The sequence below is a fragment of the Ambystoma mexicanum genome, chromosome 12 (genome assembly GCF_040938575.1).
Source record: "Ambystoma mexicanum isolate Mex_15411 chromosome 12, UKY_AmexF1_1, whole genome shotgun sequence".
Taxonomy (NCBI): Eukaryota; Metazoa; Chordata; class Amphibia; order Caudata; family Ambystomatidae; genus Ambystoma; species Ambystoma mexicanum.
This window is the reverse complement of record NC_090936.1, coordinates 848,970,797-848,984,277: the sequence shown is the minus strand read 5'-3', so window position 1 is coordinate 848,984,277 and position 13,481 is coordinate 848,970,797. Positions and strand designations below refer to the sequence as shown.

The following is a 13,481-nucleotide window of genomic DNA, read 5'->3' as shown; positions in this document are numbered from 1 at the left end:
AAAGGCATAACATGCTCACACAGAGCTGGCTTTGATTTAAAAGTATAAATGCAATATTTTTTGTTTTCCAGCGGGCGGTCCAGTAGTTTAGAAATCAGTTTATAGTAGAGTTTGATGGTCTTCTCCTGCTCTTCTTGCTCAGGGATTCCCATTATTTATTTATTTAATGTATTTGTTTTAGTTCATAAGAACTTTTAAACAATTTATACATATTAGAAAACACATTAAATTCAACAATATCTAATTCACAGCACTGATAATACACAATACACAACCCTCAATACTCCACAGATAAAACCTGTTAATCAATAGCTATCACACAATAGTTCATAGAATATCAATATCAAAGTATAAAATACATAACTAGAAATGTATCAATGGGATAAAACATAGTGTAAAATATGTTAGTAAATAGATATATGTTACAAACAGAGCAGTTTCTTGCTTTTCCTGTGATCTACATATTCAGCATATTCTGTGTTCAATAGGGATATTGGTATAAGCACCTTGTACCACAAGAAGCGGCAGTTGTTTTATGCAAAGTCAAAGGATTACATTTTGAAACACCGGACTGGAGTTCTGAAGTAGATATTGTTGTGTTTTGAGGTACGCGTGAGTAACGCAAGACACATATTTATGATTTTGCAAGGTATTCAGATGTTCATAATTCTTAATCCAGTGCCAGTGTTCTACTTTGCTCTTAAATATTTTCTTCATGGTTTCATAGCTTTTACCCCTTGTAAAATCCAGAAAACAATCAATGCTAGTAAAGTATTCACTATTCAACTTCGCAAAGCCAATATTTCTGCTCTTGCCTTTAGAGTCTTTATCATAGTCACTAGCTAAAGTGCTCACCAAGGGACATCAAGGATTTGTTCTAGATTTGATGTACAATATTCCTATACGTATGCACTCCTGTCTACTGAGAGAGGCCAAACCCAGCTCTAAGCGCATATAATCCATGGGGGTAGAAGGGGCCAAGTTCAATATTCTCCTCCAAAAGTATCCCTACCAAACATTGAGCAGTTCAAAACCTTAATGGTCAATGCCTCCAACCCATACAATCTGGCGGAAAAAGCACTGATTATCCAGCATGAGGATACCACCGATGGAATAACCTGCTGTTTGTTTTGCAAATACATTTATTAGAAGGGTAAGTTGGCAGGCTTTACTTTTTTCCCCCCCCTTAATCTTGCCACCAGCTCCAACCCTAAGTATGGGTAGGTCTCCACTTATTCAATCTTGCCAAGTTTGGATCCCATGACTAAGCGATTTACTTTGTGTCAGGCCACAAACATAGCTTTTGTTTTACTCATATTTATGCGCAGATCGTTTGCATTGGAGTACTCCATGAGGTCAATGAAATTTGATTGAATCCCCTTAATGATCTGGTCCATAAGAACCAGGTCATCTGCGTAGAGCATACTAGAAACCAAACTAGATCCTAATCTTACAGGACAGTTGATGGAGATCAATTGTGTTGGTAAATCTGCCAGATAAAGATTAAACAACAGGGGAGCCAGCACATAACCTTGCTTGACCCTCCTGTTGGTCCCCAACAGATCCGATAAAGCTCCAGCATTGTCAAATCAGACCTGCCCCCCCTGTGTTTGTATGTAGGCCGACCAGGATTGCTCACAACTGATAAGGGCAACCCAGCCGTCTCAATTTCTGCCACAAGATGGTACTATTGACAGTATCAAACCCTACACTAAAGTCAACGTAAATCAGATAAAGTACTGGATTACCCCTGGTTGCAGCCTCCTGAATCAGTTTATCTAACAACCTGATGTTATGGGTGGTAGCAGAGCCCAGACAAAAACCTGTCTGCAATGGATCCAAGATGTTTTTATCTGTCACCCACTTTTATAATGCAGTCAAGGCAAAAGAGGTGAACCGTTCACCAGTCCCGTCTAAAAGAGAGATCAATCTAGAATTTACTGGGAGATCTCTGTCTACTTTTTTATAAACGGGGAGTAGTATAGCTTGTTGCCATGATATCAGGATTTCTGTGTCTCTACAGATCCTATCAAACAATATGTTTAGGACTTTTGTCCATGAACCAGGGTCCACCTTTAATACCACATTTGTTAAACCATTCCGTCCTGGTGTCCTCGAACATTTTAAGTGGCTGATAGCAGAGTTTATCTCATCCTTGCTTATGTATAATGGCCAGGGAAATGCTGTACAATTCCCTTTCCCATTTGTTGGTGTCTCCATAGGATTTCTGAGATGTTCAAGCCACCCTTCACTAATACGGTTGACTGTGTGCTTTCTTTTGTCTCATTTGGCAGTCGTGAGCATCTGCCATATGGAACGTGACTCTTTATTACATAATGCAGCAAGCATTTGTTGCCACTGTGCATTCTTGGCTAACCATCTTCATCTTTTTAGCCATCATCTGTATCCCTGTTTTATATCTGTTTATATTCCTGATCTTAGATTCCATTATACCCAAATGGCCCACAGTTCCTTTGGCTTTGCTGATGTTCCTTCTCATTTCTTGCTTCGCATCATGGATTTCAATGTCAAAGATGTTCAGATGCTTAGAAGAAATGGAAGAGAGCCCCGATATCCGCATCCCTACCTCGAATGTTAGCTATTTTAAGCGCCCCTCCATTTCATTCACATTAAATCGACAATTCCTTGAGCACAAAAGTGGTAATCTGGCTAACCAACCTGGTCGCATGGCCAATATTCCCCTGAGTCCACTGCAGGGAATTCCCATGCATGGTTTGCGTCCACTCACCCTCCACCTATAGCCCTGGTGTGTGTCCACCGACATAGTAAGCATTAACACTATGATGGAATGATCACTATAATCAGTGTCACACACTTCAAGACACTCTACTAGCTCTGCACAAGAATTACTTCAAAAGAAGTAATCTTAAGTGGATGAGTTTTTTTGCAAATGCCGAGTACACTGTCCTGGACAGTCCCCTGTTGTTCTCCCATTAAACATGATCAAATCCCATTCCATTAGATGTTTAACCCACTGCCCACCTTTGTTGCTTCCACGCTTCTTGACCATAGCACTTTCTGCCATTACATTCCTTTAACTTGCACAAGCTTCAGGGTCCCAACATCCGGCATTCAGGCCACCTCCTAGTAAAGTACATTCATGACCTGCAGTAGCTGTCCAGGCTATACAAATCGAGTCAATACAAACAAGTAAATGATCCAATTATGTTACATCAGGAGGTGCATATACATTCATCAATAACATAGCTACGCAGATACCATCACCTTTAACACAAACCTCTACGCTAAAACATTTCTATTATTAGAGGGTAGTCTTGATCTGTGTGTACACCATTTTCATTTTATGCCAACAATTAGGCCACCTTAGGGCCACCCTTTCATGCCCTTTTCCGCTATTTATTGGAATAAAAGATATTCATCCATATTTATCAAGGAAGTGAACCACGTCTCTTGTAGAAAAATAATGTATTCATGTAAGAGAGAAAGGGACCCTTTGTCTGCCAAGAATTGCTTATGGCCACTGGTATTCCAGCTAGAAAGTTTCCAAGTTCACTTACATTCGACCAATAGTTTCAACAAAAACCTTTTGAACCATTCCCACCCTTTTGCATTTTCAAATGAGTACTCAGGCAATTTACTAGGACCAGCTTTAACTAGAACGGACCATTAACAATTTCAAACTGCCTGAGTTGGGTGGGTACAAGTTTAATCAAGTGTTATACATGTAAAGGACTGCAACCTTATAGCCTATAGTGAGACTAGAAGCCTGATGAGTGTGGATTAACAGTGGCACTTCTGGTGCAACACAACTTACTCTTGTAATGGTGCCCCCATTTATTTTCACAGGCTCAACAAAACTTAAGTCACCCAAAGACAACACTCTCAGTGCCAGGGCCTTTTTCCATAAGGACAATAGCTCCGATCTGTTTGACCATTTCTCCGTAAATGTCAATGGCCCTCGTCCTATCATAAAGATGAGGGGATCCAATTCTGAAGGCCTAGTGACTACGTGTTCAGCCAACGACTGCCCGTTGGGAAATTACCTGCAGAGGGTCAACCTCGGATCCTGAATGTAGTACCTGATCTTTAACTACCACTTTGTGTGACACAACAGCACCATCGCTGGCCAACCAGCTAGTTAAAGTACCAGCTGACCTACGCAGTCGCTTCTGCCGCTTGGTAACTTTTATCTTTATTTTCTTAGTTTTGACTGGCTGGTGGCCGATAGCTGTAGAGTTTAAAGGTTTGATTGCTGGGAGAACAGGCACTTCAAGGTTTTGACTAGAGAATATTGCCCCCCGGTTCTTTGCACGTTTTGCCAGATGCCTTTCTTTCCTAGTCATGAAGATTGAAAGGTCTGCGTTTGAAGTTACAATTATCTGGCAATCCTGAGAGGCGTTTGCTTCAGTTTGACCATTTTGTGCATTAGCGGGGGCATCAGTCTGGTCCGGCACTAGCTCTGCCGTGCCCAGGCCCGTTGTTCCTGTTCCTTGAAGTCTTCAGTCAATGGATGCAATGTCCCTGCCCTATTTTTGAACCTGTTAAAGGATGACTCTGCAGAGTTTAAGCAGAATTTTTATTGCAAAGTGTATCACTCCAGTGGACATCTTAGTAGTGTCTGCCTATTCTGTTGCAGCATTACTAGAAGACAGGTTTTGTCCGGACACTTGCCTGGATGTGTCCCCAACACTGAGATCCTGGAAAAGATTGTGGGAAACTGATAAGCGTTGACCTTGCCCGAGTAGATGTCAGATCGAGGTGTTGTGATGGCAGTATTTCCTCATTTGCTTAGCAAAATGTCTCAATTTCTCTTGCTAAAGGCACCTCACTAAACTTGCCCCAACTGTGCCCTGCAGTGTATAGCAAAGTGCCAATAGGGAATTGTTGTCAATATCCACTAAATCAGAGTTTGATCCGCTGATATTTCTCACATGCAGTGTGTCATCCTTTTTTTGAGGGTTGGCCAAGCTGCTACCGTTGTGTTCCGGCTGGTAAAAAGCAGTTATTTTAGATGTTTTTAAGTGTTCACTAGGTCTTGCTGCACCTTTCACAGACATGTTAGCCTTGATTACTGTCTCTGTATGATCATGTGACGCAGCTCCACTGCGGGTGCTCACTTTCCCACAGGGTTTTCCTTTTCTCAGGTTATAGTTGCGGACTTTGTTCACAACTCTACCTGGCATTTTGAAAGTCCAAATAAAACTCCTTTAGTATGATGCCTAGGTTTCCTCTAGGACACTGATGCTTAGTCAGAGTAGTGCGCTGCCCCACCTCCCACAACTGTGGGCAAGTAGCTACGAGTTATAGCAGGCCAGTCTTCTTGACAGTCTAATAATAGTTTAAACTATTATTCCATCTCTCCCGCATGTCACCGCTAAGTAACAGTTTGTTGACTCTCGGTCACCGGGCCAAATGAGACAACAACATATGAAGGGAATCAAGTTTGCTTTAGGTGTGGTGCTCAAAACAGTCATGTGGTCGACTTTCTGACCACCTCGCCGCTGCCGCTCCAAACACACACACACTTACTGCCCGCACTTTGCACCATTATTCTAATGTTATTGATCCGAAGTTGTTATGTTAGTCTGCCTCTGAAATCCTTTTACTGGCAGTATGAAGATGTAAATATGAAGTGAGACGTCGTTCTCCATCTCTGCATTCATTTTGTCTGCCTGGGAGACTGTATTTTACAGTACTTAATTATTAATAACTTTTTGGTCTGATTCTATTTTCACATGTGCTAGTTTATTTATTTTATTTGAATTTGTGTACAGTGCTGGCCGAACCAGAGGGTCTCAGAGCACCTTACATGGTTCAAAGGTTGAAAAAGGTGGGAGATGATACAGAAGTTACACAATAATTTTAGGATAGGATAGTAAGTTTAGGATAGACAAAATGTAGCAGGGGAGAAAGCTGTGCTTATGTGGGAGAAAACAGGTTTGGTTTGAGGCTCTTTTTGATAGTGATGATGGAGTGTGCAGTGCAAATGTGAAGAGGTAGGGTATTCCATTCTCTGGGTGCCCAGTGGGTAAATGCTTTGTTTGTGTTCAGAGTTGAATGTGTAGAAGATGCTGGCTGGCTTGTCTGATGTTTGAGTGGGTAATGCGTTTCAGTTTTTTGCAAAGGTAAGATGTTTATTTGGTGGATGGCTTTGTATGGATTGCAGGGGGGCAAGTGTGATATTGAGGTGTTCAGTTACAAGAGCATTGCCGTAGTCCAGCTTAGAAAGAAGCAATGCTTGGACTGTGGCATGAAAGACATCAGGGGGAAGACTTGTCTGATCTTGAGGAGAAGAGTATGACATAGTTGCCCATGAAGTAGCACCACAGTTCCAAGAAGTTGCCACCTGTGCCCTCTGATGGCATTTTATTTTTCCCACATACACACATGCCTGTATCCAGATTGTTTCTTTCTTGGAAAGGGGGAACTTTGGTATTTTTTGATCTAGTGGAGAATCTCAATCCTGAAGACCTTGGGATCTAAGTCCTGCAACAAATACAGAAAGCACATGCATGTTTCAGACATGAATGTCATGTTTGAGGATCAACAATGGCTCCTTCTTGTGTGATCCATGGCCCGGTACATATGCAATGGTCACAAACAAATGCAAGGCAATGGTTTTGATGCACCTCTGAAGGAGATGAACACGCTCTTTCTACTGTAAGGGGCTGGCAGAAGAAATGGCAATGCCACAAAATTTCAGAGGCATTTTAGTCTCCTGTGTGTCGCAGACATGAAGACTCAGTGCAGCGCAGCCGTGAGGCTCAGAGGGAGAACCAGCATTCCTTACTTCAGCGACGCATGAAAAAGAATAAAACATGGTCTCACTTCGTTTCCTTTGACTCCTCTCGAGTTCAAGTTTTTTGTAGTCATGAGGAGTCAACAGGTAAGGAGACTTCTTCTCCATTGTCAGGTGATCAGGTCCCAGTGCTAGAGAACCGAAAATCGCCTTAACCACTGTGGCTAGTACCCTGGCAGAGTTTGAGCAACTTACATAAAGCTGCTGTAGATATTCACTAAAATAGCATCCCCTGTGGCCGTTATCACTTCTTTGTTGGAAGAAATTGCCCATATCCTTCCAGAGGTATGTCGGGAGCCTAAGAAGGTATTGCCTAAGAGGCTTATTTTACTCTTCCTAACACAAATTCAGTGAGAAACCTAGTTGTTTTGCAAAAGTCCATTGCAAAAAAGAGAAAGCCATATTGATTAAGTATATGCGGAACAATATTGAACGTATGCCTTGCTGCAAGAACTAATATATGTTAAAATGCATGTTGACACATTATTTAACCTCGACTAGTGAAACCCAGAGATGGGAAAGAGGATCCCCATGAACCATTTTCAGATTACTCTTTTAAAAGTAATGACAAAATTCAATGTATAACATTATTTGGTCATTACAACTACTTGTGATCATTGGGGGAAAATTTCAGAATCAGGGATTAATCAATCACTAGTGTTTATTTGGATTTTCGAAATCAAGATGAAAACATTTTTCACAGATGTTCAATGCATGTACATTTGTGTCATCCATGTTCGTTTTGGATATCCTGAAAACATGACCAGATTTTCCATATGTGGATAAGTGAACCAAGTCTTACCCATAAGCTTATCAAATCATAAAATATCTCAGTTATATTGTATGCCTATCCATATACCCAATAGAATGGCCTATGTTTAACAAGTTATTTCTGAGACCTGTAAACATTGATGTCAATAAATAAAGCTGACAAAAACGATTGTACAGAAGTTTCATTTTAATGTTTAAATCCAATATTATGGAATCTTAAAGTGGTCTTCATTACAATAGGGCCAGGTTGATATTATAGTGAATAATTGGCACTTTCTGTTAGAATGACATCAGTAGTTTGAAGTATGAGAAGTAAAATTGCAGTGAAAAAAGAAGTTGTACAATATATTGTTATGCCATTGTATTGAAATCATGAGATCATACATATTTGGTGACTCACCAGTGTTTTTGTTTCGTTAGGTAAACAGGAAGAAAGGATCTGCCAGAAAGTACTAGTCAGGACAACTATAAGAAAACATGATTGCATTAGTCAAACTCCAGTAAGTGTCTCAAATAACAGTTTTGAAATGTTGCTGTATAGTGAAGTAATAATACAAGAGCACCTTGCAAATTAATTGAGCTAGGTGGTAACATGATGCTCATATGCCTGGGTACCATAAACTGGCCATATTTGTCTCAAGCAGTAAATATATCCCATGTATGGTGCAGGTCACCCGAGGAGGCCGACACAGCGGTTAAAACCCCCACTATAGGGGTCATCATCACCATCATCATCATTCTTTGAAGATCCATCCTGGTGGATCATCCATGTATGGTTTTTCCTGGGGGTGTGGTTGGGTCCCTGGGACTGATGTTGAATGTTAGTGATAGCTATTACTAAGTTACAGTACTCCTTTCATTGATGCATAGCCCTATGTCTAGCCATTGTCCTACTGCAAATGCAGCAGTCCATCAGGGCTAGCCCTACTCCCACTAAAGGTGATGGTAGAGCATGCTACCACCTAGCTTAGAATTTGAAGAGCGCTATGTTAAAAACATAACCATTGTGTTAGGTCTAGAGGAAGCAGCAATTGATTGGTGTTAGTCTTTATCTTTATCTTGAGCCCTGGCATTCTGCAGGGCTCTATACTCTCACGCTGGTTTTTCAACTTCTACTTGGCCCCTTTGGACCACCTGATCTCTACCTTCTCCTCTAACTTTCAGTGTTATGCGGATGACACTCAGCTTTCCTTCAGGCTCCCCTCTGCCTCCTCTCCTCTCTCGCTCATTTATGACTGTCTATCCGCGATTCTGAATTGGTGCGCCTCCAACGATTTCTGCATTAATGCCAGTAAAACGTAGATCTTTCTCATTGGTACCCCGCCCCTGTTTTCCCTCTCTCACTCTGGCCGCCTGCCCTGGGCCCTCTTCCTTCACCTTCCTGCGAGGCAAAAAACCTTGGTGTCATCTTCGACTCAACTCTCTCTTTCTCTCCTCACATCTTGGTCATCGCCAAGAAGTCCCACTACCAGCTGCACCTCCTCAAAGGGACTCTTCCCTTTCTCACTTTCCTGCAGAAGCTCACTGTCTCCAGAGCTCTGGTTCTCTCTAGGCTGGACTACAGCCTCTTTCTCAATCTGCCTTCCACTACTCTCCACCCTCTGCAACTAATCCAGCACAGGACTGTGAGACTTATCCCTGGCCTTAAGCACAGGGACCGTACTTCTCCAGCCCTGAAATCTCTCCAATGCCTCCCGGTGTCTGCGAGGATCAAGTTCAAGACCCTTTGCATTGTCCGCAAGGCTTTCTGGGGTCGGGCCACACTACATCCAACGCTCTCTTCCAAAATGTCTTCCTTCTTGAGCCCTTCGCTCAGCTACCTCCAACTCTCTAAGGGTTAGATGCTTCTCCAGGCAGAGAGTCGGGGTAGATCTCTCTCCTCGGTAGCTGCCTCTCTCTGGAATGGCCTCCCTGCCCCTCTCAAACTTGAGCCGGACCGCCTGAAGTTCCAGAAGCAGCTCAAAGCTTTCCTCTTCTCCTCTGTTTTCTCTCTCTCCCCGCCCACCCCGCTGATCAACCTGACCTACCTGTTTGCTTTACTGACTTGTTGCTTGGCTGCCCTCAGAGTCTCACTGGGTACCAGGATCTTTCCTGGTCAGTCACCCTTGCACTGCCTCCGGGCCTACCACACACTTAGGCTCTGCAACTGTAACCCTACAGTCCCTTGTTCTCCTTGCACTACCCAGAGCCACGCTGCTCTGGCTGCACTTACCCAGAGCATTGCTTCCCTGTTTTCCCGTTCTCTCTCCCTTGCGCTTCCCCATCTCCCTTTCCCCTTGTACTTCTTGTTCTCGCACTTGCACGATCTGTATGACACAAGTCCTAGTAAGATTGTTTGTCTTGTCCTCCCTCTGTCTTCCCTCCCTTGTCTTGTCGTGCCTATAAACACTTGTGTAAAGGCACGTTATAAATTACTTATCATATCATATCAAATCACTGCCACCAAGAAGGGCTCAACTGACAACAGGCGTGCAGTAAAGATGTTGCTTATGGGCTGGAGATGGGTGCCAGTTTGCTGCAGATATTATGGTGCTTGCGCTCATATTTAGGAGCTATCTAGCAGTTCTCCTTACAAAAGGTCTGTAGATGGGGTGTGCATCCTCTGGAAAATTGTGCTTGGGGAGTTTTCTATTTTTCCTTCAGAAAGGTCTGGGAGCAGCTTCCCTATGTGAGTATAAGAGCTGGTTTATGTTTATGTTTAACATTTATATGGTGCACCAGGTACCCTAGGACTTAAGGGCGCTTGGTTATGGGAGGCGGTAAGAGAGTTCATTGAACAATCTTCATTTTGAAATTGTATACTTAGACCTAGTTGTATGTTGCCATGTTCAGTAGAAGGGCACTGACCTTCTGAAACTCAATCAGGACCTGAATACACAATCCTCTGTCCGCACCTGCCTCAAAATTCAGAAATGCTTGTATTTTTTTGAAATTGTATGAGGTTGAATCCCCCAGAGAGAAATGCAATTTAATGTCGAGTTAAAGTGGTCTTGTATATATCCAACTTCTGCTATTTCTGATGGCCACATTGCATGTGGCTGTGTAAGAAAAGAGGAGGGCTTTTTAATAGCATAGTGGTAGCTGCAGATGTGAAGCCTGTCGTCTTGATATGTGCATTTTAGAAGTAGTGGAATTCTACTCTGGTTGAATCTATGCCGCCCGTAATTCTGCAGACGAAAATGTCGACTCCAATTACGGTGCGGCGCAGTGATCAGATAGATCACTTTTGCCCGTATGACCTTGCCCGCAATCCTCCAACCCGCACCCCCCTACTTACCTTTACATATCCAGCATTTTTTAACTCAACATAGGGGTTCGCTCTTTCACCAAGTCCATGGCATGATGAGGCCTGACCAATAAATGACACAAGAGCAAGGGAGTATGCGCTGTGTACCTAAAGGCCGAAAAACTTGTCGACGATTTTCACAAGATTGACTTGTGCCATAAGGGATACTGTATATTACTTATACAATCAAACCCACCCAAGTATCAGGGTTTTGCAAACATCAATGTGATACTATCACCTTTTTGTACACAAGTCAACCTTTACTAACCATCAGACACCTCGATGAACACAATGCAGAGTGTATAATTAGAGTTATCCTATCCGATGATTGTCTGTATGTTAAGGTTTTGATCATTGTTTGGAATAAAATAGGATATTTTTGTTTATGTATTTGTGTCACTCTATGATTTTGTTGACCAAATAAAGAGGTCATTACGAGGTTCGTTAGGTGCGCACAGACAAGTAGGTGGTAAGTGCATAGGAAGGGGTAACCAGTTTTCTATCTTGTTTCATGTTTAGTTCTCCTTCCCACATTGAAACTGGTCCCTCGTTAACAAACCTTTTTGGAAGTACCCATTGCTAGATATACAGCAGTGTGTACATTCACAATACAGTCATCACAAATACTTTTCCCTTATTGCTGTAGCATATTTTGTGCATGCGTATACAAAGGAATCCCTTGAAGCTGGTAGAGCATAAACACATGGCCAATGCATGCTGGGAATACGGTTCCATTCTGTTTTCAAAATTATGATCAGTTCTTTAAAGCTAACTTTGTAACTTGAATAGATATTTCGTTACAGCAAGCGGATCCCTCACGGGAATCCCACTTGTACGGCAGAATTTGTGACAGTCATTTTTGTTGTCTTTCTTTGTGATGCAGATAAACGTGGCCTCTTGTGATGGGAAATGCCCTTCAGCTACAATTTTCAACGTCAATATCGATAGCCATTTAAGATTCTGTAAATGTTGTCGTGAAAATGGAGTCCAGAATCTGACAGTACCACTATATTGCTCAGGAAATGGCACTGAAGTGATGTACGTCTTGCAAGAGCCTGTGGACTGTTCCTGCCATTGGAATTAAAGCTCTGCCTTCACCACCACATGTATTGCATACCTTGGATTCATCCTACAAGAACATTGCAAGAACATTGCAAGGATCACATATCATTTTACTACGCCATATGGATAATGACTTTCCACCAGGAGTTAATATGCTGATATTTTAAGATAACCCTTTGATTGATTTTGTGGTGACATGACACATGATATCGAAATTAAAGAACACAGTAACGACAGAAGGGAATCCAGTTTGTGCTTTCTTTGAACACAATTATAAAAGGATTGAATTACTTCCCTTTCGCACATGCCTATTTTTTAATAATACTTTTCGTCTCAGTGAAAAGAATGCCTCTTGTATTGTAGCGTCTTCATAAATTCCACTATATGCAGGAGGACAGACATGCTGATAGTAATAACATGTTCCTTGTACACAGTAGAAGTTCTCTTATGTGGAATCCACTGTTATTGCGTCACAGGAACCTTCGTTCTACGATAATACGAACCAAACTCTACACCAATGTTTAATGTTAGTTTTGACACAGAATAGATCACACAAATAAGGTATATGAACAGTCAGTTTAAGGATACGTTGTGTAAACATTTCATGTGCTGCTGGTACAGTCCATGTTCCCTATCAACTTCATCATTCTATCATTATTGAGTGGTCTCCAGGAACATGAATACACACATGATTAAACAGCAATAAACAGCCACAATTTATACCCATAGTGAAAAATAACATATAGCAGGAAATATGTTAGAGTCATGGTTATATGTCTTCGGAAAAGCACTTATTTTTTCCCAGATAGAATGGACTGTATTACATTCATTGTTTAAAAGGAAGATTTCCATCAGACAAATGCTCAGTGTGATCATTTTATTTTCATAATCCAAAGCATGTATATAAACCAGAAAGATAAAACTACTTACCCATCAACAGTTACACATACAATCGTAGGGCCTAAAATCCAATGCAGCATTTGTTTTATTTGAAATGGCATGTTATATATTTTATATGTGAACATAACGCTTTTACTATTTTTAGTACTGTAACGTTTTAATTCAGGAATACATCAATAAACAGTATATTTAAAGATTAAGTTGCAATGTACCATTATGTTTTTAACATGTAGTGAAGTCTACCCAAGTAATGTTTATTTACATTCATAGCTGGTTCTTTACTGAGAAGTAGCCCCAATTTAGTGCCCGCACGTCAAAAAACCTACCCCACAATCTGGGACAAGAAACAGATTGTTTTAAACATAATATTCTTTTTTACCTAAAATAATAAATCGAGGAAATGCAAATGGCCCCCTAAAAAATTTGGACTACAACGAAAATGAATAACCTGCACACTGCCTACTTTTGTCTCACTAGAATTATTGTTGTGTTTTTAATAAAGTTTAAAACCATTAACAAGTATTGGCAGAGAAATATGCTTGCTTTAACCTATGGTTCTCCAAATCCTCGGGCGATTTAAATCTAAAATGTTAAACACTGTTGGTGAAAAACTATTGGTTTTAGCTTGGAACTACGTGATTTAATAATTTATGATGTTGTATTTGTTGCAAATAATTGTTA

General features: G+C 41.3%; 1 protein-coding gene across 1 annotated transcript in view; it reads left to right on the top strand.

The window, feature by feature from the left end:
* The window catches only part of OTOGL (otogelin like), a 1,792,821-nt gene extending 1,779,630 nt beyond the window's left edge, over positions 1–13,191 (top strand). The window contains exons 56-57 of the mRNA XM_069629328.1: positions 7,973–8,052; positions 11,722–13,191. Of these exons, the coding sequence (XP_069485429.1) occupies positions 7,973–8,052; positions 11,722–11,922 (281 nt within the window). The 3' untranslated portion in view covers positions 11,923–13,191. The remainder of the gene's footprint in view (positions 1–7,972; positions 8,053–11,721) is intronic.
* Positions 13,192–13,481: the final 290 nt, after the last annotated feature.